This window comes from Calonectris borealis, chromosome 1 (genome assembly GCF_964195595.1).
Source record: "Calonectris borealis chromosome 1, bCalBor7.hap1.2, whole genome shotgun sequence".
In the NCBI taxonomy this organism is placed as follows: domain Eukaryota; kingdom Metazoa; phylum Chordata; class Aves; order Procellariiformes; family Procellariidae; genus Calonectris; species Calonectris borealis.
This window is the reverse complement of record NC_134312.1, coordinates 44488925-44513640: the sequence shown is the minus strand read 5'-3', so window position 1 is coordinate 44513640 and position 24716 is coordinate 44488925. Positions and strand designations below refer to the sequence as shown.

Below are 24716 nucleotides of genomic sequence, written 5' to 3'. Positions count from 1 at the left end.
GGCTTGGGTTATGGTCAGCCATCAGCTATGATGGTGTTAGTATTGGTTTTTGTGCCTCTTGCTTGCCTTTCTCACTTAAGGTTGAGTTACTGATAGTGGGTGTGCTGTTAGCCCATTACAATGCAAAATAAGGGGTTTGTTTCCAACAGTCAGTTTAGATACTTTAAATGAATCCTTTCAGTTCAGAGGTGTGGTAGCATGGCGGTGGCCAAGTGCTACATCTCATTTGGAGGATCCCATCTCACTTAAATGTGCCATTTTTTCCTCAAACAATTATTTGGTCATAATCTGAGTCATGTTGTTTCGTCTTTCTGGTTAGATTGGTATTATTATGTTACATTGATGAGTGCTTCCCATTAGGAGTACATGTTCAAGAAATATTTCTGTTTTCTGCCTGGTGGAAACAGGAGTAAGTATTCATGTCAAAAGAGGATTTTCAGGGAGTTAGTTCATTTCCAGTAAGGATAAACATTTGCAAATGAGCATGTCCAGATAACTTGCACTCAAAGCAGTTGACCACAGTAGTCTCAGTAATACTGATTTCTAAGAAACCTTGGAATACTGGAGAAGTTTTCAGAGAATTTGAGTATAAAATTATGATTCTGATTAAAAAAAGCAAATCCAGGAGCATAAATCTAGATCAGCAGATGCTAGCTGGATAGATGTCAGTTCCAGGTAAATTAGTGGGAGATCTATTCTACTTAATTCTCTTGACTAAAGAACAGGCAGTGTAATTTAGCAGATCTTTTTTTCCTAGGATTTTAACTGGATCTTTGAGACCTTCATCACAGAAGTCTATTGTAGTCTTCTTGTGAACAGCTTGTGTTAATAGGAAGGCAGAGTTTGTAAGAAAGGTAGTAATTTTGACTAAACAAGCAGGGAAAATGGGTATGGATCACAGTTTCTTTAATAGGTACGATAGACTAGTAGTAATTGAAGTTAATACTATGGTGCTGACAATTGGATAAGGTCAAGAGGGGAAAAACGTAATTTAAGAACTGATATTCTGTGCTTTAAAAAAAAAAAAGAAAAGGTCTGTGCATCGAAATGACATAAGAGCAGTTGTCCTCATTCAGGGAAACACTCCAACCATCCTACCATCCTTTCTTGGCAGGGACGAGTGGGAATGTGTTTGAGAGCAAAGCAGGTGTAGAACAACCTTTTTCTTTTTCTTTCTTTTTTTTGTACTGTTACCTTCCCAGATTACAGCAATATTCTGCTTAGAGAGTTCTTGATGCGTGTGCCCATGTCTTCTGATGAAGAGCCAGAGTGCTTTAGTCCCATACCTGCTGGATGGTGCAGTAGCAGAATTGCCCTGCTGCTTATGCTTGCTTCTCCCAGTTTGCTGTGCAACTGCAGTTGGTTTATGTGGGGTGTATGCATGAAGGTTGGTGGGGAGAAATATGTTCTTGGTGCAATTTGTTATCCTTACTTTACCTGCAAAGAGTTTACTATTGTAAAATCCTAGAAATAAGGCTGCAGGGGACCTTGAAGAATCATCTAGTTTGTCATTTTGTCCCAACAGGATCCTTGTACCTGTGCTATTCCTGACATTTATCTGACATTGATGTGTTCCTTAAGATCTCCAGTGATGAAGATTGCTTTTCTAGGCAGTCTGTTCTATGCCCGTTTTTTTGTGTGTGTGACTTTTTTTTTTGTGTAATGTATTTATTGTTTTTGCAACAAAATTTTACTAGGTTCAATGAGATGCATAAGTGAATCAGTCTACATACTATTTGCAAGGTGATTTTTTTGCTGTCACTGACCCAGTAAGTTGTTTATAATGTTAAATGGACTTTTGGGAGAAATCCTTTCTTACAGCATTTCGTATCAGTGGTGAATGACGGTGAAAGCCTTTGTGGGTGTTTGATACGACAAGACATAGATGTACTTATGTCTTCCTTCCTTCTCTACACATTTTAAAAACAGTCTTCAAACACAAACCATAAATTGAAAAGCAGCTACAGAAGAGAGTCAGAGCCTTTTATTATCCCAACTCCAGTTAATTAGATGCTCCATTATATATAAATACAGATAACCAAATGTTAACCTAGCTGTTTCACGTTTTCAGATTCACAGCCAGCAAAGATTCGAGGCCAGACTTACATTTCAGGCATAAACTACTACAGTTTAATTAGCAATACCTTCTTTTTGTCTTATTACAAATCCATGTCAGAGGTACAATAAAAAAAATCAGGGAAGTGTGAATGGAGCTCTAATTGTTTTAAGAAAAAGGAGTTCCATTTTAAAAAATGTGGAAAATTTTGCTTAAAGCAGTGGTAAGAGAATACCAGAACCCTAATACATAGGGCATAGTGTAATAGCTGTGTTACGGTCTTTGTGGTCTTGATTTCAATGGATATTTCTTTCTAAAATTACTTGCATATGTTACCAGGAGAAGTTATTACTGTGAGAAACGCTATGTATACAAGGTATACATATTTTAATGACATTTTTGCATATCTGTGCCAAGAGAGGGGTAATTTGATACAAATTTCACAAGGAGTTAGGCCAGGTCTAGTGGTTCCTATCCTTGTGCTGTTCCTTTTGTTGTGTGTGGGACACCTGTTTTTATAATAGGGCAGGTGGCAGGTCTGACAATAATATTTTTGGGTTTTGATGAATTCATTTCCAGCGGGATCAGTTCCTGTACAGGTAAACATTGTGCCAGGACAGGAGAGTGGGCAATGCAGGCTCCAGGATGAGCAGATGATGAGGCTAGGCTGTTTGACCAGTCTGCAGGTATTTCTGAGTTGATGCTGTTTGTGGTGGAAAAGCCAGAGTAAGAAGTCCAGCTTGTCTTGTCTCTCCATCCTGCTCATTTATATTTATGTTGCAGTTTTCTTTCAGTTACAATGGCCCAGCTGTGTGTGGAGCCACGCTGTAAGAAGGAGCATGTTAATCCACTGTCCTTGACTCGTGATGGGCTTTTTTACCTTAGGAATCATAACACGGGGCTATGCCGTTATGTGGCATGGTGGTGAAGCTTCCAGTGATTGGATGGATGAGCTCTGCAGCTCTGTAGTAGTCCTCTTGTTGGTACTTAGAGTAATAGCAGCCGTGCAGGTTACAAGGGGAAAACTGTTCTGTAGCCCATACAACCTGCAGGTTAAAGAAGTCACCTTGGCCATGTGTCAGAGCTCTGAAATCTGAATCAATGGTTTGTTTCCCCTTAAAAATGATGGTGTTTACTATTATCAGGGACACTATATCCCAAAATAGTTAATAACATTCCACATTAGTATGTGCTTTTAGATGAATACTTCAGTATTTCTCTGGTTTGAATTATCGAGGTTTTAATTTTGTGAGAGTTTAACCTTTTCCGTGTCCAGGCTGCTTTGGATCTTTGCTTTTACCTGACTTGCCTGTGCTGACCCCAGCATTCGTTTGATCCTGTAGTTAGCTAGACCAAGGTGTACAAAAGACTATTCACTTTTTATAGAGGTAGCTTTCTGCTGGTAAATTACCCTGACGTGGCTTTCCTGTGTTAGGGGGGGTGATGCAGAGGGCTGGTAGATGCCCATGGGCAGGAGTGGGAAAGAGGTAGAGTTGGAGTATGGCTAAATGGACACAGGCTAATTTAAGCTGTTGTGGAGCCTCAGCCCGTGTCCGTCATGTTGTTAAATTTGTTAGGAATCTTGGGGGAGGGAGAAGTCTTGTTTTCTTGGCTGGAAAAAGCAATTGCAGGGGGGCATGTGAAAATAAAAAATAGGAAGTAAAAATAAAATCAAAGCAATGCAGAGTTATTTCCGTGTCCAAATAAAGTTTGGCTCAACTTTAGGGTGAAGGTTCAGTTCTGATTCTATCTGGAGTAATATCCTTTCTTTAAATTGTCTAGTGCCTTCATACAGTTAGTCACAGATAAGCAGAGAGACTTTTTATTTCCACATTGTTTTAATAGTGTTTGAGAGACTTCTGGATTCCTTACTCTTCCAAATCTACAGACAAGAATCATGTGGCAGGGCAGGGGAAGGGTTTTAAATATTTATTGAATAAAAGGGTTTTGGTTTTGGTTTTTTTTTTTTTTTAATGTCTTCTGCTAATTTTTGTATCTTTTAGTGCAGGTGCTAAAAGGTTAATGGCTAGCGTATCACTTCTATTGTATCAAGAGGGTTTTTTTCTAACCTAAAGCAATGTTAATTTCCATTTAAGGAAGAATGTCTGCAGGAGCCAGTGGTATTTACTAACTGCGCCTGTGAAAACATTCCTCTTCACCCTCAGATGCTCACTCAGCCTTCTGTTTTCCAAGTAACATTATTACAGGCTTTAGCTTGTAGGCTGACAAATTAAAAGCACGTTTTAATAACGTGAACAGCAGAATCCTTGGTCCTGACTCCTCAGATACTTGCGTTCCCCTGGCTTGGATCGGATCAGTTGTTTCCTTCACACACTCCCCCCTTCCCCCTCCCCGCCCCGTTTACAACATGAAGACCCTACTGGAGCATCATTTTGTCTCTGAAAGTTTTTTTTGTCGTTAAGATTCTTAAAACCAGATTTTTTTTCTTGATTTAAAGTATCATGTGGCTGTGATAGGTTATTGCACGAGATGAATTGAGCTCTGAATCCCATCTCCAGTGTTGTCGGCTCATGCTAATTCCTCTCCTTGTCCTCTTTGGTCAGAGTGAAAGGCTGTGGGTTGAACACAGGAATGGCTCAGGGCTGCTCCATGGTAACGGTGTGAATGCTCCTACCCTGTGGTACCTATAGGATATGTAAAATTGTTTACCTTTCTTTCACTGGGGGTTGGTAAAGCTTGAATTACCTTGTGTTTACCACAGTTTGGTCTATAGAAAACAACACATGTGAACAGTTACCATGGAGAAGACGATGCATGTTAGTTTGTGTATCAGTCTGAACCTTAACCTCATGCTCTCTTTACACTCAATAGAAAATGGGGGGGAGGGGTGTCGTGGCCCTTTTATCCTGTGCCTCAGCAAGGGAGACCCTTGCCAGTGCAGTACCAAGCAATGCACGGGTCTGGAGCACAGAGCAGATCCATGTCAGCATGTTTCAGCAAAGTTTCCTGAGTGTCTTTAATGGGTGGATATCCGAGTACTTCAGAAAAGAGGACTGTACCCTTTATTCCTGTTTTACGGTTGAGAAACGCATGTTATAGATGTTTTGAAGCAAGAAAACAAATGCCTTATAAGCTGAAATCTTAATGATCTGCTTGAGCTGTCTGGCCTGAAACGTAGATCTGTTGACGTGTGAAGAACTTGGTTGCTGAAGACCTGGCCAAGACTTACGCTATATTGTATGCAAGTACCTGTATAGCTAAAAACCCCCCAAACTGTATCAGTCACTCAACAATTAAAAAAGCACTAATGGAAAATTGCCTTTTTTGTACAAACTTTTTCTGCACTTGTGAATATAAGCTTTTATTTATCCAGCATTTTCCCTGCTTTATTTATTCCTGCTTTATTCTGGTTTGATTTGCTGTAGAAATACCATAGCTCTCTTACGCAATGAGTTACTGTAGAGCAAGGTTTCAGTGCGTGCAGTTGTTTTGAACCAATTGTATGATGTGACTCATTCCTCCCATTACGATCCTATACTACATTTCCTCACACCTAGATTGATTTGGTTTTGTGTCTATGCATGTTCTCTGTTCTGAGGTCACCATATGCAAATGCTACTGCTGTACTAAGGTACTTGAACCTGCTGGTACTGTTTTGTGGGCTTAAAAGTGTGCACATGAAATGCTCTTGAGTGGCGAAGTCTTGTCTATCTGCATGCTCCTATCCTGAAGTCCTAGTTTTCCTTATCTTCTGGGAGAGGAATATGTCCAGCTCTGTCTTAGATCTGTAATCAAAATGTAAAGATTTTGCGTGAGTGCTGCAGGGGAAATTAGGCAGATCGCTCTGACAGTGACAGGAAAGACTACAGAAAAGTATAATGTGTAGTTTTGCTTCTCAGACCGATTGAAACAGATGTGTTCTTTGCTTGCTTGCTTATTTTTGCTGCTGTAATCTCAGTTTACTTGCATAGCTCCCTCTCACCAGGCATCAGCTGCATGTTCTTCCTATGATCCTTTCCCACAGCTCTTTCTGTCTCCCACGCTTTCTCCTCCTCACTCATAAGTCAATCCTATAGTTCCCTCAGTTCCTCACGGAGTCTTTGAATGGGAAGAGTCAAACACCTGCTGAGCTGGTTCAGGGCTGTATACAGTGCTGACTGCTCAGGTGGAAGGATAACTGCCTGCTTTGTCTAGCCCTTGAATTACTGTGGCAGCTAATCTGCATCTTTCACTTCAAGCAAACTTGATTTAAAAAAAAAATTGTGCAACTTTCATGCCTTTACAATATTAACCTATTATTAATATTATTTCTTACTGTCTGTCACTAGTGACTTCAAAAAAATATGGGGACAAAAGAACTGTGATTTCTGAGCAGTTTCCATAAGAAGCAGGGGTACAAATGCTGGTGGCAGAAGAGTTTTATGCTGTTAGGACATGGGTTTGCACTATGAGAACCTGGATGGGATTTCCATCAGGAGCCTTGGACCTTCATACGAGCATTTATATAAAAAAAATTTGTTGGCAAGGCCTCTGAGGAAGGGGTCTTTCTTCCAAATGCAGAGCTAAAGGGTGATCTCAGAAGTCTAGGTTGGCAGACAGCTTCACAGCATTGTTGCTAGGATTAACTTGTAGGTATAAAGTGTTCTCCCAATAAATAGTTACAGTATTGACTGCAGCAGCAACTTTAAACTTTTTTGATCTTCTCTGGGTATTGCCATCCTAGCAGGCTTCAGTACTACAGACGCGCTTTGTCTGCCTCCATGGCTTTGATCAGTACTGTCTATTCCTGACACCAGTGCTGAGGGCTTAAAAAGTGCTTATTTATTGCCTTGAAAGTCAAATTCAACAGTTTTTATCCAGATATATGCCTGTCCTGTTAAGGGTGCTCTTTCAGTACTTCCTCTGCCTTTCTGCTGCACGGCTGAGTCCTCATATCTGTCCAGCTGGAACAGCTATTTCTATTAGGACTCAGAAGAAACAGCTGGGAGAGCAGAAAACCCATTTGATATTTTTATCAACTTTTCTAAGGATTCAGAAGATCCCACTCCCAAATGAGAAATGCAGTACAACTCTCAAAAAAGCATTGTGCCAAAGTTTTCTTTCTCCCTTGGAATTGGTTCTGAGTCTATTGTTGTGGCTTGTCCGTGCTCACTTGCTTGTCAGCAGCCTCTTTGGCTTTGTTTAGTTTGACCAATCCCATACCCACTGTGTGTAAACACTGAATGAGATTCAGTTGGGTAGAAAAAAGAAAAATGTCAATTAGCCCGCTAAGCAAGGGAGCAGAAACCTATGAAGGCACTGTTCTGCATTTTTTTAAAAAAACATTTTAAATGCAACTTGATATTCAGACAACATAAATTGCTACAAACTGCATGCTTCAGAGAATAGGATAGTTAGAAATGCAGTACACTGATTAACCTGTTTGATCTCCTTTCAGAACATTCCTCAAATACCGATCTCATCTTTATTTCTTTTTAGAAGTGCCATAGATGTACTAGGGAAGAAAACAGGAATTAGATGCCTTCTATATTACATGGTCACATTAAAAGGAATGCTTCTGTTTTGAAAATAGTGTGCTAAATCTTCTCCAAGGTCTGTTTCTCTCGCTTTAAAGAGAAGGGTGCTCAATCTGTATGGTCTTTATCTACATGACAATATATCTTTCTTTCTTTTGGAGCCTTGTTTCTATTTGCTTAGTTTTGGCAGAAGTACATGGCAATGGAAGTCAAAATGATGGTGGTTACAGGCGTTTTAACTCCATTATCTAACTGTTCTTTGAGTGGCTTTTGTTCAGCCATTTTTCCCGGTGGGTAAACTTCTCCCATGTCAGATAGTTTACATGCTCTCTAATACCATCTCCCAGAATCCTATCTAATACGGGAGCAAGTTTTATAGGAAAAATAGTGTAGATGGGCATCAAGTCTGTAAACTATAGCTTGTTTTCTGTACATTCAGGATGAGTTCTCTTTTCTGTTCTTGCAATCTGTGATTGTTGGTTCCGAACATGTATGGCGTGATGCAAACTGAGAAATATTTCCTCTGTGAACAGTGCAAATATCCTCATCAATTGTCTCTTCTTCCTTCTAGCTGAAACAGGCAAACTTTGTTTTGCCAGGTTTCTTCTGCTCAGCCACTGGTTTGCAATCTTTGTATTAGGTAGGATGCATCATTTCAGCATGTTAATTAGGAGGCTAAGGAGATGGGTTTGGTGACTGACTCCACTTAGAAATTTTTTTTTTTTTCCCCTCCCTGGTTTGTGTGTCTTTTTGGGAACATTGCTATAACTTTTAGATTTGTATGTTAAATGTTATTAGTGATTTCTCTGTACAGAATGTAGTCTTCATTAACTCTACCAGATGTAAACCATCATCAGAAGAGGGAAAAGATGCGTTGTCACTAGCAAAATTTGGTTAGAGCAGAGAGGTAAGAAAAGCAGTGTGCAAAATTTCAAAAAGGAGGAGGATGTTTAATTTCACTCTTTCAGCCTTTAGAGCTGTGCTGTATCTGAAGTCTGGGCCCCGTAGTTCTATAAGTCAGCTGGGCTGGAACTGCCTGTGGATCATACCAACAGCAAGAGGAGGATTTGGCTGCTTTTCTCTTAGCCTCTTTATTTGCTGTTGGTTTTTGTTTTCTTTTTAAGAGCAGGGCCGTGGTACTTCTTCTGGGTGAGTCGTTACTATATTCATATAATAATTTCCCCATGGAACAGGCATCAGCAGCTTGACTTCTTTGCATAAGGATCTTCAGTCAATTCTACTGTTAGGTACTTCCGTTCTTAGATGGTGATCAATCTGAAAAGGGTCTCAGATGCTAACTTTAAGTGTAGCATTAAATAGTTTGGTGCTTAATTCTGATAGCTTGCCAATCCATATTTTTTATTATATTTGTCTCTTTTCTAGAAGGATTTTAATAATGCTTGTCTTTTGCAGTTTCTCTTGTATCCCTGGCATTTTACTCTGTGACTTTAATATTAATATCACATACTAAGTAGTTAAATCGAGCATTTCCACCAATCATTCTTGACAAGCCTTGTGATAAAGGATTTTTTGGCGATTAGTTTAAGTTAAACATTTGACTTTTGAACTCATTCTTGTGGTATGTTTGAAGGCAGTGGTGGCCAAACAGTGTATTTTGCTGAATAACAACCTGCAAACTGCTATTTTGTTATTATAATGGAGGGATAATTGATGTTCTGGTGTTGATGTAGTTGATGTTTTACTTAAAGCTTTAAAAGAATTCGAAGTACTTTGTTATTTTGCTCTAATACAGACAAATATGTTGGTTTTTTTTTTCCAAAAACATTTCTAAGTGGATTTTAAGACTGCAAATTGTATTTGCTTGGAAATATAATTGACTATACAAAGTAGGTACTTGTAAATGCTCATTATGGGTGAGAAAAAGATAGAGTTCAAACAAAATGTAAACGTGACTTATAAGCACAAATGCTGTGAGTTCTCTAGAGCAAGGTGTGCATCTCATTGATTTCTAAGTGATGCTCATCTTTTTGGTTTGCTTTGCCGGCAGCGTGGTCAAGGACGAGCGCGTCCTATGGCTGCAGTGAGCTGTGCCCTGGCCCACCTGCTAGTCACTGACCCATTGCTGCATTTGGGTCCCTTTTGATCTTGGATACCAAAGATTCCTGCCTTTATTCTTTTTCTGGGTTAAAAATCCATGCTTGTGATCATACTAATTGTTGATACTGGACCGCTCCATTTGGATACGTAGACTTTTAGAAGTGCACAAAGATCATTCAGATAAGGTGTTTGAGTTCAGAATCCTTTTTTGGACTCTTCTAATGTGAGAATTAAGGTCAAGTATTCTTAAAAAAATAAAATCTTTTACTGGGTATTCCATATTCATAAAACTGTTTGTAGGTTTTAGATAGTTCCTACCAATAATGTTTGCTCTTTTCATCTCTATAAGGATGTTTTCCAACTTGTAAAGAAAAGCACTTAGGCAAGCTAAACCTGGTGAAAGGCTTGCGTAGTGAAAAAGATGCAATTTTTCCAACTATACTGTTGTTCTAATAAAAGATTATGTTACCGTAAACCCATTTTACTTAAATATTTTGGGTACTGTCTGGACATTGTAATAAAAGTGTGTTTAAAAAATATGATTAAAAATAGTGTTTCTGAAGGGGAAAGGTAATATCTCAAATCATTGAGGTTTGGGATTTTTGCTTGGTTTTGTTGTGTATTTTGAGAGGTGATGACAGAAAGGTTTGATACTGTGCAAAGAGGTAGGAAGTTTTGTTGTAGTTAATTGCCTAGTTACATTTTTTTTCAGAGTTAAAAACAAAATTCTTGTGTCTTGTCTTGTATTTCTGCTGTGGAAGTTTTTAGACTTACATTTAATAGAAACCTTTCCATTTTTCCAGCATCTTGATATGAAGTTGTGATGTTGCACTCTGAACTTTTACTAAACATGGAGAATGTCCCTGTGGTAAAATTGATTTTTTTTTTTTTTTAATTGTTCAAAGTAATTTTGAAGTAATGGGAAGAAGCCTAGATTTGTTTCCTCTCCTAGATTGTTAGCATGGTTAAGAAGCTAAAAAAAAGTCAAGGTAACTGATGGTGCTTGTGTTGTAGAGGTTCTATTTATTGCCCAGTGTGAAGTTGAACATGAGTTTTACTGAGAGTATATATCTTCTTGCACATCTTGCTGTACTGGTTAAATATGTTATTATCTCAAGTGCTCATCATTTTCAAAAAGCTGATGTAGTGCAACTATCTGTGGAGTTCTGCGAAATAAATAGTTCGAATGGGCTTGCATCTGGTTCAGGCAAAATCAGCTGGGCTAATTAAAACTGCTGAAGCTAACCTGACTGACCTTTCATGAAATGCACTGGGAAGCTCTTAGGATATGTGCTCGGCCAGCAGAACTGCAAGGCAAAAGCAAGCTGGTGCAGGAAGGGGGATGGGGATAGTGACATTTTGACTCAGCACTGTTTCTTGTAGCGAGAGCAGCTTGTGTGCACTCAGAAACTGATCTTTTGCATGTAGGAATACCGCTTTTCATGGAGAAGACAGTCCCTCCCCAATTTTTGTTTGTTCTTAGCAATGCACAAATGTTTATAGGAAGCAAACCAGTGAATCATTAGAAATGTTCTGTGTACAATGTTTCCTTAAACTGCAGGCTGGTTGTGCGCGGGAATGCGGGCATATCTTTGTGGCTGTTTCCTTCATCAGTCTGATTCTTTTGAAAGCATCTTATTCTGCTTGTATTTTCCATACTAGAGGTTTACAGAAAAATGTTTATACTACAGCTTCAAACATGTACTGAAATGCTAGAAAACCTAAAGAATTTCTGTGGATTCCTTATATTAAGGTCAGATGTGGGAATGTCACATTGAATATCTGCTGTACAAAACTCAGATGATTTTAATGGAAAATAAGAATCTGAAATGGTATATGCGTAGCAGCAAAATAAAAAAGCAGGGGAAAGGGAATGGACAGAGAGAATTAAATAATGGGCCAGAATTACACCTTGATGGTTACAAGTCCATTTCTCTGCTGTGCTAACAGAGAAGGTAATTACTGCATTTATGTCTTTTTCAATGATGTGAAACTAGTTTCTAAAGCGAAGTGGAGTATTGAGAGAAGCCTGCAACGCGAGCAACGCGGTAATCCATCTGATTGAAATGTCCTGTGGGCTGAGGCAGTTTCAGCTGCAGGGCAGTTTGAACAAAAATGGTTTTTAAAGTGTGTAACAACACTTTGTACATTTTTAATTTTTCAATAATAATTAATCTGTCAACTGAAATTTGGCTTTCATTGATTTTTATTACTCTAAAAGTTAGCCTAGAATATAAATAGCATTAAGATTAGCAATCTAACTGAAGTCGATGGAGAAGTGCATAAGCAGAATACTGAATTTAAAGTATTATTTTGCATAAGAAAGCTTATTTCATCGTGAGTCAAAACAAATGGATTTCCTTATTAAGGCTAATGGTTATTGAAAAAAAACCTCATTAACTTTAGTAAAAAGCAGTAAAATGTTAAAATTCGGTAGTTATTATCATGTTGACTTGTGTTCAGCAGGCATTTCATAATTTAAATTAGCGTGCGCGTATGTGCATGTCTACGTTTGGAAGGGGAGCGTAACCTTTGTGTTTGGGAAACCACAGAAGGTCCTTGAAAGTTACTGGTAATCTGCTTTAGGGTAGGAAGGCATTGGCCACCTTAGCCAAGTGTGCCACATCGGCTGCAAATGGTCAAGATTAACCTGTCCATGACTCTTCTACCTCATCTGTAACAAGTAATAAAAATCCACTGCTGTGGTTCTCACCACTGAAACTTGTGTTGGCCCCAGCTGGCTCGGGGCCAGCTCCAGTGAAGGGAACTGGAGCGGGAGCAAGCCCCAGTAGCCTTCAAAGCAGGTTGTATGCTCCAAATTAGGTTTATATAAACTGTTGCTAACTGTTCCATGCTTGGGAAGAAAGCCTTTAACTTTGGAAGTATGAATTATTTGGGGGAGTTTAATACCTTTTGAAGGTATTGATTAGCAGTCTTTTGTGATCTTGGACCTTCCTGAGAAGAAGGGAAAGGGTGGGAATGGACATCGCTGGCAAATCCTAACTGAAAATACTTAGTTTAAAATTTTGTGGCTGGAAATTTCGTATCAGATGATGACATTTTGTTTCTGTCCAAAACTGCTAAGAGAATAGTTAATAGCAGGTAATCTTATATGAAAAAGGAGAAGAACATTCTTCCTTACAGGTATAATTGTATTCAGAGAAGAATGCTTCTGTGGCATGCTGATGGTTTCTGGAAAGCATATGAGAAGCATGCATCTGAAGAAGGGAGAGAATTTGTGAAGAAAGGAGCACTTGTCTACTTAGTTGCTACAAAGACTTTTTTTTTTACCTACAGTATTGTAATTTGAGCTTTATGCTTCTCCTTAAAGAATGTTGTTCTCTGAAAATGCAAAGCTTTTTTGAGGTGTGTGAAGATTACTGTCTCCAGTCGTTTTTCCCCTACACTTATTAGAGGCTGCTCTTCCAAACCCATGTCAAACTATCTCTTTCCTTTGAGTTTATCTGGGATCTTCATTCTCTTACACGAACAACTTGGAGGCTGGAAGAACAATCCAGAAGTTTTCCTATTTTTCTAACACAGTATCATTCTTCATCTGCATGACATTAGTCTTAATTTATATGAGACCTTCTGGGAGCCTCGTAGTTCTTTCTGAACAAGACTGGTTTTGTAAGAGCTGAAGATCACTCTATTTCTTGTTGCAGTAGTGGCTCCTTATTTCTTACTTTGTCACTTCAGAATGGATTATTAGGATAATGAGATAAATTAGGATACAGACTTAAGTTTATGCTACCGAAATTTTTAAGCTTTACAGTTTATAAAAGGCAGAGGGTGTTAATTTAAAGGTCACCTCCTAGAATGTTCCATGACAGTGTTTTTTAAATGCTCTGTTAAAAATGGTCCTGAGAGAACCAAATTAAATATTTTTTTATTTATAATTATTTTATTTGAAAAGACTACTTACTGAAAGTGTTTTTGAATGTATAATGATTCAGCTGTAATAATCTTTCAAGCATGCCTTTTCTTTGTGATAAAAGTAGACAGGTCTGCATCAGTTGCATTCAAATGTTGGTTAGAAGTAGATTGGTGAAATTGCATTAGGATTCTACCATGAGTGCTACTGTAGAGAATTTAAATGGCCTTTATTCAGGTTCACTTACGTTCACTTTATTATGTTCACTTTCGGAAACATATACCTTTCTAGCTAGTCAGTTTTCTAGCACTTCTATCGCCATAGTGTTTGCTTTGGAGCAGCCAAAGTTAGTTTTTTATATGCTAGTGCGATTTTCATATTTTAATAAATAACACTGGTTTTCTTTTTAAAAAATACTACATTCCAGCATTCTCATTATATGCTTTTGACTAGTTTTGGGTCCTTTGGATAAGATGATGTCAGAGATCGTCAGTATCTAAGCCTCAGAATAGTGATTTTGTTTTTTGTGCATTAGAAACTTCCATGGAAGTAATTTGACATTCATCTTTGTTCTCTTGTAGCCCTGTTCTCTGTTTCTCAAGCTGTTGCATGTTCACCTAGAAGCTTTTTCTGATACCTTAGAATGGTCAGTTCCCTGTGGTTTTGTAGCTAGGTCTCACACACCTCTTGTTTTAATGCAGAGTGCTGGCAAACAGCTTGTGATGTTATGGTCAGGTTTTTTTGGAGCTTCATGTCTCTTCAAGTTGGTCTTCTAAACATGAGATTGTGTTTTTTTTCTGTATGTGAATTTGTACATGATAAACTAATAGACTGGTGTAGACATAGCTGACTTAGTCCAAAGCTAGCTGAGTCCTCACGCTTCTACCCTGGCCTCAGCGTGGCTTTGAGCTAGAACAGAGGCACTGTTACTGATTTTTTTAGAATTATTTATTTATTTTAAAAATTATTTTCCTGTCTCTCACCTGTCAGCAGTCAGTACTTTAGAAACTTAATCCTTTTGATTTAAGTATTTCAGTAAATCTAGCATGAAACATTTGTGATGAAGAACCAAAATATTATATGTTAGTGTAAATTGTCAGTAATGAATGACTGTCCAACTAATTTAAAAATGACTAAGTTTCAATAGAAGATTTTCAAAGGCAATACCAAAAACAAGGAGAGCAAAATTAAGATGGGTGATTCAGTCTGACACTTCAGTCTCAGCAGATGTGTCAAAAAAGGTCAGCTATTAATTGAAGAGCACAATTAACTCTTTTTTTCCTTTTCTGTGCTTCCTCAGAATCTCTTATGTAGAGGTAAAATTATTGATTATGACAAACGGGATTGTAAAGTCATTCAAACGGAAGGGACCTCAGGTATAGTCCACACCCCTGCTTACAGATGGATTAATGCTGAACTCGGACAACGTTGCCTAGGGCTTTGTCAAGTTGGATCTTGATTTTTTTTTTTTTTTTCCTTTTGTGATTAAGAAAAACCAGTTAGCTGTCAAACTTTATTCTTGTATTGGAGATACCAATATCTGTGAAAAAAAAGAACATTTAAACATTTAATTAAACTTTTCTGAAATATAAAATTATTCTGAAAAAATTCACTGATGCACGAATTTTATGAAATATGGGAAGCATGTGAAGCAACATACAAAGACTATCTTCTAACTGAAAATTTTTGGTTTTAGAGCCTTGATGAATATGAAGATGATGAAGCAGGGCAGAAGGAGCGAAAGAAGGAGGATGCTATTACCCAACAGAATACGATACAAAATGAGAGTTCCAGTGCAGATACCCCTGGCTCGTACTTACTACAGGTGAGATCTTAACACTTAATCATTTTGATAGTGTACTTGGTTTTTAAACTCAGATATCTTCTTCTTTGTACTACTTAACAGTAGATTATACCCTAAAAAGGAACAAACATGAAATTCAGGAGTTGTCACATTACTGAAAACAGAGTATGAGGTTCCATTCCCCAAACTCAACACTACTGAGACTGGTTTTGGAGAACAGAATCCCTTGTTTCTGTGGGGGCTTTGAAGGTAAAGGTATTGATGTCCAGCAAACACTCATCTGATAAGAGGAAGAGAATCCTGGAGGTTCAAGTGAAAAATACTTGTAGTTTTAGAAAATTCAATTAATTGGAGGTAAACTTTTCAAATCAGGACCTAATTTCCCAATTTAATTTATTGTCAATTAACAAACTTCTGGTTACTGATTCTGGTATTGAAACAAGCACACACACTTAGGGAAAATGCTCCTTGCCCTCTGTGAAACCTCTTCCCTTTTTTTGTTCTCCAGTTGCCTCGCCACAGGTTACACTCAGTCCTGCAGCCCTCCCCCCATCAGAACCTTGCCAATTATGCCCTATACACCCTCCCGCATACTATACTACCTGTGGCACATGTTCTGTCTCTTTCCTTTCGTGCCCTTAGTCTCTTTAGCCAGTCTGTTTCTCCTTCTCTTCTGTTACCTAACAGCATGTGCAAACCCAGCTGTACACGCTAGAGTCCATCTAGCTCTGCCTCTTGCCTCTAACAGAGGCAATAGCATATGCATAGGGAGAAAAATATACAGAGCAAGCCCATAGTGATAGTTTTCAAACCACCAGTGGGGTATCCTGAACCAGAGGGGGCATCGCTGAATTTAGTGAGTCTGGATGCATTTTCCTTCTAAAATTCTGCCCAGTCTTTCATACGCTCATGGATGAGTTTAACATTTAGAAGAACCTACAATAGAGGTCTACAGCTTAATTAACTGGAATGTAAAGAACAGTCTCCTTTTGTTTAAGTTGAATCTGTCATTTGCCATCTGTTCCCGTGTGATTTCACCAAGGTGTCCCAGTGGAAGACATGGGGAGCAACTGCTTCCTCTTTATGTGACCAAGTGCCACAGAGAGAGCACAGCCCCTTTCAGCTGTCTCTTCTCTAGGCTGAAGAATTCTATTTTATTTAGTTGTTCCTTGTACAGGAGATGTTCAGTAACATTCTGTACTTTTTCCAGTTTGAGCTATATTTTATTTGAGATCAGGAAACAGAACTGAAGAGTTCAGTACAGCAGGCAATTGTAGAGTAGTTTAATGGTTTTTGTTTTGTTCTCTGTTTCTTTCCTGACAATTCCTGATAATCTGCCTATTTGCAGCTGAGCACTGAGTTTACTTTTTTTGTTGTGCGTGTCCACTCTAACTTAATATTTTGGGGTTATCTTAATGTTTTGTGAGTGATAATAGCCAGCTCAGAGGCTGATGCATATCTAAATTTAGAAGCATGTTTAACTTTTTGTCTCACTTTGTGCTTACGTACGCTAAATTTCATCTCCTGTTTCACCTCCCAGCCACTCCCAATAGAGAAGTCCTGCATGTTTTCACAGTTGACCCTCATCTTTTCTATTCTGAGTAGCATCTATGGACATCTGCTTCCTGAATATGTTGAAAAGCATAGGTCCCAGAACAGGTTCTCGTGGAACTCTTTTGGATACTCCATCCACTGCAAAAGCTGACCATCAAGGCCCACCATTACTTCCTGTCTTTTCACCAGTGATTTATTCACAGAAGGACGTTAGCTCTTATTGCAGTGTGGCTTAATTTCTTTAAGAGGCTTTGGGGAATGCCTTTTTGAAACTCAGTAGGCTGCCAACCAACTTTCTCTTCTGGATATTTTTTTACTTAAAAAGCTGTATTAGATTTGTGAAGTGTAACTATTTTACAAATGCCTTGGTGGCTCTTCCACACTATATCATATTTACTCACTTACTCGCTTTGTTTTGGACTTACTAGCACCACTTTATTCCGTATAAATATCAAGCTTACTGGTCTACAGTTCTCTCGTCTACTCTAGAATCTGCTTAAAGGTGGTGATTATGTTAACCACTGGTACTAGGCTAGTTTTAAGTGAGAGATTATACATGATCTCGAGTAGCTTAGCTGTTACATTTTTCAGTAACATCAATAGTTCCTTCAAAGCTCAAGGAGTAAATACCTTCTCATTCTGGCAATTAGGTTTTTTTTTTCATTTTGTTAATTTGTTTTTAAATTCTACCAGTGCTTCTGTTTGAAACAGACCCTTTGAGTCTTCCATGCACAAGTACTCTGATGTGAGTCCTTTACCGTGCTGTTCCATGGTGAACACCAACAACAATATTTCTGCAGAGAAACTGTCTCTGAGCCTCTTAAAACTGATCTATTGTTTTTGCAGATTCTTTGGCAGGATTTCTCATTCTGAAATGTTTTTATACTTTTTCCAAGTTGTTCGTTAGCCTCTTTCTTATTGTGTTCACTCTGTTTTCATTTCTTCAACAAATACTCCAAAAGTTGTCACTTTTTGTTTCCCCTAGTGGTATTATTACATAATGCTTTAGCTATATTCCCATGCCCCTGTTTTTTCTTTCATATTTTCTATTCTTCTTGACCAGCAATCTCAGTTTCTATTTACCAGGCTGTCTGTATTAATTTTCTTCTACATGATTCCAAGTTTGTCACCTCCGTATTCAAACAGGCACTACTTCTTTGTTGACAGAGCACAGCAGGGCTGTCCTGTCACTGACAATACAGAAGAGAGTCCCAGTCCTCAGATCTGGCAAAGACCCAGAATGGCACATGTACAGAACAGATGGAACCTTAGAAAGTTGTAGCTGCTAAGACTTAATCAATTTATTACTGACTCTGTCAGCTTACTTTTTGTGAGAAGACTTACAACTTGCCCTATTTGAACAGAATTTGGCAGCACTGTTATTTCCGCTTTGATGACTTAGTTTCCTTTTGTTTCTCCTCTGTGCAACAATTGATCCTAATTCTGCTCTTAAAAGTAGAGTTTGTTTTAGATCTAAGAATTCAGTCAATTCTAGTTACCATTGACCAATATTTATTCTAGTTCTGTCTACTAAGCAGAATAAATATATTTCTGTAGTTAGACATATTCACTGACTTGTTGATTCTATTATTTTATGAAATTTGTAAATATATGATTACTGTGACATTTATATGGGAAACAAGACAGTTAATATTGACTTCATGTATGACGGACAAGTATGTTGCTGAATAATGTTTTGTTTCCAATCCTTAACCTGCTCTTTCAGTTCTATTTCAACGTTGTCAGAAGTTGCTGTTCTCCTTCTCATGGGCAAAATGTAGAGTGTTTGAAAACTCTGGCTGAATTTGAAGTCCTTGATCCAAAGCACAGAGATTTGTTTAAGAATAGATCTAAAAATACACCAGACCTGAGAGTATTTTTCCTGAAGCAGAACTATTTGGCTGAAATCAGCTTCTCAATTATTTTATATTGGAAATATGGAAGATGATAGGTCTGGCAACATTATAAACATTGAAAAACAATTAGAATCAGAACTGTTACTTAACTTTAGCAAAAGATAGTGTGGAAAGCCACACCTCAGCAGCTGAATCAACACCTAATCCACTCCCAAACACAAATGTTACATGTGGCTCTGACTTCCTTGCTTGATTTTCCTCCTATTTTTAATGCTTCAATTCAGTGTTCTCAGTTTGTGAGTCACAAGTCATGTTCCTCATTGATGTAATATGGGGATGCAGACTGAGAGTGATAAGTTATATGTAGTGAAGCTTAGAACTCTTACAAATTAGCTAAAAATTTGTAATGCTAAGGACAAGCATAGTTAAAGTTGCTACTTTAACTAGGAATAAGTGGAGTCTGGCAATTATATAAATTTAGCTCTAGCTTAGTAGAGATGATAACATTAAAAATAGCGCAAAACTATTTGATAGCAATGTCTTTTTTGCGATTGGACAGAAATTATATTATGTTCAGGTTAATAAATGTCTTCTCTTTTCTTAATTGGAGAAAGTGTTATTAAGTACACAATATAAAGATAAGTTGCATCAAAAAACCTACAAGATTTGGCTGGAAAAAGATTAGTTTACTGATGATTTTTTTTTTTAAGTCTCTCAGAAGACTTGCTAAGTTCCAGAACGTGAAAAAATGCTACTATTGTGCTAATGCCCCCCTGCAAAAACACCATATGCAAGGCCTTAAATTTTGCATCAAAACACTCAGGTTGTGCTGATACCATGGTCACCTGCCTCCTGGAATTCAGTTGTTTGGGGAATATGTTAGGAGACCAGATGCACAAATAGGTGCCCTTCTTGGTGTAATCCTGTGACAGTAGGGTTAACATAACTTCTATGTTATTGTAGAAGTGATATCTGAGCATGATAGCATGTTGTGGTGTCTGTATTACTTTGTGGTGTTCTTGGAAAATTGGAGAGCAAATTGGGAAGGCTGAGAAGATTAATCCAAAGCCAACATAAAGCCTTGCAGTGGGAGACACATGTGACGCTCCTCCATCCCTTAAAATCTTCAAATCACAGCTGGCTGTTTTTCTGGAAATTATGCCATAATCATACAGAACTGTCATTCTCAATACCTTGGAAGGAGTTTGAAATCCTTTGCTTCGTGTTTGGTTCCTTTCTGCTTGCATTTTATTTCAAATGTTGTAGTGTCTGTGAATGCTAGTTGTTGTGCTGTACACTGTGTGAACACACTGCAAAAAACTTCATCAGCTGTGAACAGTTTGACATTTAAGTGTAAGATATGGGAATAGTTTAGTAAATATGTATTGGCAAAAGCACCAAGAAACAGCAAGGTATTTGAGATCTTTAGAGTTATTTTAGACATTGGCATGGGGGTAGGTTTTACTGTGTTCTAGATTTGTGTTTTTCTCCTCACTGATGACAAAGGGTCTCACTAGATCAGATGTAGGCATCTAAAATTAGATGCACTGAATCCCCTCCTCTCCCTGGCAAACTTGGACCAAGCATCTCAGAGTGATTTTTGCTACTAATGTAACTTGGAAATAGGGATCAATTAGAGAGACTGTGAGATACCAATTTTTGTGCCTGTGAGCATGAAAAGGGGAAGCTCTCAGTCACTTAGATGAGATTCAACTTTTGCGGAATAAATACTCTGAATCCTTCAAGTGAAAGGTAATGATTTATAAAAATGAGAATGATTTAGAGTATCCTGCTGTAGAAAGGGAATGCTGATCTTTATTATTGTCACACAGTAGCAAAATTTGTCCAGTGTATTCCTTAATTCCAGGTTAAGAAACTGCAGATCGTAACTGTCACAGTTACCGATACCTTTTGTGTCTGGAATGACTGCCCAAGATCTGTCTACAATCATCTGCTAGAAACCTGCTTTTGGATTTATATTGCTGACATGAAACTGGTAGGGGAATTGTGCTTCTCAGGCGTTCTGAAGCCTGCGACCCCGCTGGGAAACATGACTCACTCTTTTTGTTAAGCCACACCAACCTTTTTGCTGTACCTGATTGCATATTATATACTGCTGCAAAGCCCAGGACCTCATTCAAGACCCTTGCACTCTAGTTAGAAATTGTTGTCATCTTGTTCCAACTATTAATTTGTTTTGTGTTTGCAATTGTAATGGACATTTCTTGGAGTCCCTGTATTGTTCTTAGATTGTGCAGCAACAACAAATTCAAGAAATTTTAAGATGTTGAGTCTTACCAAATTGTTTTATACAAGATACAACTTTGTGAGATACATTTGAGACATGAACAGTCACAGTCAACAACACTAGGCAAATTTGCTAGACAAAAAATGTCACTTCATTGTTAGCACTGAACCTTATCTTACCCTATATGTTGTATCATATTCTTGAAATAAATTCAAGTTATGTGCGTTAGAGACAGGCTAAAGCTTGACCCTAGTACTGAATTCCTGTGGAGCTGTTAATCCAAGACAACAAAAGGAGAAGTTGCTCTAATTTTCAGCTCACAACACTGACTTGCATGCGCAGTAGCATTGCCATGTCTTGGATTGCTCTCGCTCCTCTGTAGCAGCAATGCAGGTTTTTGTTCTCTGGAAGAGATTAGCTTGTGATAGATGCTTGGGTAATCATTCTGTTTGGTGTAGAAATTACCCAGTACCTTGGAAAGAATCCTTCCAGTTGATTGGAGGTGAGGATAGGATGAAATGTCTACGTAATCAGCATTCACCTAATGGTATAATTATAAAATTGTGCCACAGCAGATTGGGTTCATCGTCATTAACTTCAGTAGTGAATAGGGTAGATGGCTGGTGAAGTCATCTAAACTTGATTTATTATCATGACTGTTTAGTTGTGACTTGTGCATTTAGTTGTAAGTCATCCAAGAGACTATGAAAATTGAAGGAAAACCACATCTGATCTTTTTTTAACCTTTTGTTCTAAAAAAGCTTAACGTTTCACCAGAACATTGCAGGCCATTTCTAAAAGGAACACGGTCCAAAGATACTCCCACAGAAGTGCTCTGGTGCAGTTCTCATTGCATAAATACCATCCTTTACTTTAGATGTGACCCAACACGTTGAAATTTTCTGAAGCAGTGATGTATGCCAGTGTTACAAAGCTGTAAATGTTTAATAGAGGCACCTTATAAGCTATGCTGAAAACAGTAAATAAAATGAAGTTAGGGAATAAAAGTCTCTGGTGACTTAGCTGTGTGACAAACTGCAAGGAATGCAGGGAACTGAAGTATTATGTGCATCTCCGTTAGGAAACAGAGCTGAAAACCTGCTTGACACAAGCTTCCCTAGAGCCTTGTACTTGAATCTTACGCCAAGAATATGCTGCCAAATAAGTTTCTCAACTTGTATTGTAGTTTATACTTGCCTATTTTGCATTTCCTGGCTTTTTATTTTGCACAGCAGTGTAATGTCATATAGCATTGTTTTGCAATCACTTTCATTATCCAAAATATATGGTAATGATTCTCGTATCTATTCATAGATACGAGACAACAACTTTTCAAAGATATTCAATATAGTTCTTGCAAAGAACAACTGTGTGCGTGCATTCAAGAGTAAGAATTAATCTTTTATTAGCCTATTGTCGTGATGTTACTTTGTGTTAATTTCTGTCTATGGAAAAAACTCAGTTGTGCTACAGGGCATGCCCAAATGTATCAAGACATGTTTTATTTTTTTATGCTATATTTCTTCAGATGTTAGGCCAAGTAGTATTTTACATAACGTGACTATAATATTGGTATTGTTTTAAAAAGAAAGTAAATAAAATGTGATTAAAATACAGAAATATGTAAATTAGGAGGAGCCGTGTTTGAGGATATGAAGTTGTATGTTATTCTGCAGAATCAGATAGTAAGACTCTGATATTTGACAGTGAAGTTACCAGATAATACTGATCTTGGGTTTTCTATTTGCTGATTAACATGATCCATCTCACAGAGATGGTATGAAAATGGTTGTTAATATTCACAAAGCACTTAGGCAATAATAGCGTATGCAATAGACAGACTCATGAGGAAATTTTATTGTATGTCTAAAAAGGATCCCATAAAAAGGGATTAAAAAGTTTTCAAATTCAATAAGTATATTTGCATCTAAAATAGGTCTTGTGTACAGTATTTTTAAAGTAAGTGACATCAGTTGCAGGGAATTTGCTGCACTGTACAGCTCATGACACAAACCAGGTGCTTCAGATGTTTAACTGCCATGCTTGAGCTGGCTTGGGAGACCAGGTTATTCCTGTGATCACACAGGAAAACAGGAACACAGGAATTCCATCTTTCCATGATCACGTATGATCAGGTCATCACTCAGTAGTTTCTAGCAAATACGGGCATGGCTTCAGTGCAGTTTGAGTATGTGAATAGCAGAAAATAAGGCATAGTGGCCACTTTGTGAAAAACAAGCAAATGCAAAATGCTGAATGCTACTTACTGAGTACTCTTCCTTGTGTTCCACGTAAGAGATCTTGTGGAAAAATATATCATGTGATGATGTCAGGAAAGGCAGTCCATGATGCATGTAGTTGTAAGAATTTGAAAGTTGCGTAAGTCAACAACGTTCTGACCTGTTCTGAATTGGTTGACTTTGCAGTCTTAATTTTCTTTAAATGCTTATTGTCTGTATTACTGGAGACTGGAAAAAAAAAAACCCACACCATGTATTAACTTTTTAATTAATCCGCAAGGTACCTTTTCTGAGTTTAGGAGTAATAATTTTGCATGGTGGTCTTGTCCGGTGTAACTGGAGGCCTTCAAGACACTGAATGAATTGTTTTGCAAAAATGAGATTACTAGTTTTTAATTAAATTGCGTGTGTGTATTTTTTAATAGAAACTGAGTTTTGAAACAGTGGAGTCTGGATTTCTCAGCTGAATGGGCTATGTCATAGACATTGTTGTAGCAGCATAGGTTTCTCTGCCAAAATCATCCTCCTCTCCTCTCATGTGAGCAAATTTAGTATATGTGTGCCTATGTGTAGTGCTGCTGATCCATGCATGTTCAGTGGGGTTTACATTCCCAAAGGATCTGCACATGCTCAGCAAATCTGATTCAGCTATATTGCGTGTGCACTATCTAATACTGATGCTTTCGGAAAGTGCTTACAAGTGAAATTGCAGTCCCCTCTGCCCCTAAGAAATCAGGAAGCCGAGAACAGCAGTTACTAATGTGAGACCGAAGGGAAAGCGAGTTGCTTTGAACTGGCTATGAGCCCGATGAAGTTGTTCTGGCCGGCAACATGTAGCTTCAGGGCTGGAGGTTGGGCATTCCTACTTCGAGTCATCTGACTTTGGCTCTTGTAGAGAAATACTAATACGCAGTTATCAACATTTGTCTTCGTAACAACCGATCAAAAAGAGAAAACTTTCTGTTTGTTTGTGGAAGGCATCATTTGTGTTCAGTGGCTGATCATTGTCAGCATAAATTTGATTACCTTTGACAAGCAAACTTTGCTTTTCTTAGAAAGAAATACAAAAATGATGAACATTTTTAACATCTGTGTTCAGTAAAGTTTAATTTAGTTGGATAAGTGGTTTAAGCTTAAAATTTTATTTCAGGAATGCATTTCACTCCAGTAAATAAAGTTAAATGTACCCATGAAGTCTCTTATAATTGAATACTTGGTTTTGTGTGCCTATGCACATGTACAACTGTTCATCACAGGACCTGCATGAAAACTGAAACTGAATCAAGTGTGGAACTGTGAAGGCAAGGTGGTGTGGAGGCTTCTTACTCCTGCTTTAGATTCGCGGTTGTGCCTAGGAACTGCAGGGGTTGCGCAGACTTCTCTTCGGGTACTTTTTAAATCCTTGTGCCAAGCAAAGTGTGTACATTATGATTTCTTTCTTGTATATCTCTTAAGTTCGGTTGTGATCCTTCCATTAAGACTTTTTTTTTCTTTGTTTACTTTTCTTCTCTTTTTTTCTTATCTACAGATGTTGCTGCTATGTAGTCAA

At 38.0% G+C, this 24716-nt stretch overlaps 1 protein-coding gene across 1 annotated transcript in view; it reads left to right on the top strand.

Annotated features, from left to right (window-relative positions):
* Positions 1 to 24716, top strand: part of PAWR (pro-apoptotic WT1 regulator) — an 80566-nt gene that overhangs the window by 23549 nt on the left and 32301 nt on the right. Inside the window, exon 2 of the mRNA XM_075150417.1 lies at positions 15162 to 15290. Within this exon, the coding sequence (XP_075006518.1) occupies positions 15162 to 15290 (129 nt within the window). The remainder of the gene's footprint in view (positions 1 to 15161; positions 15291 to 24716) is intronic.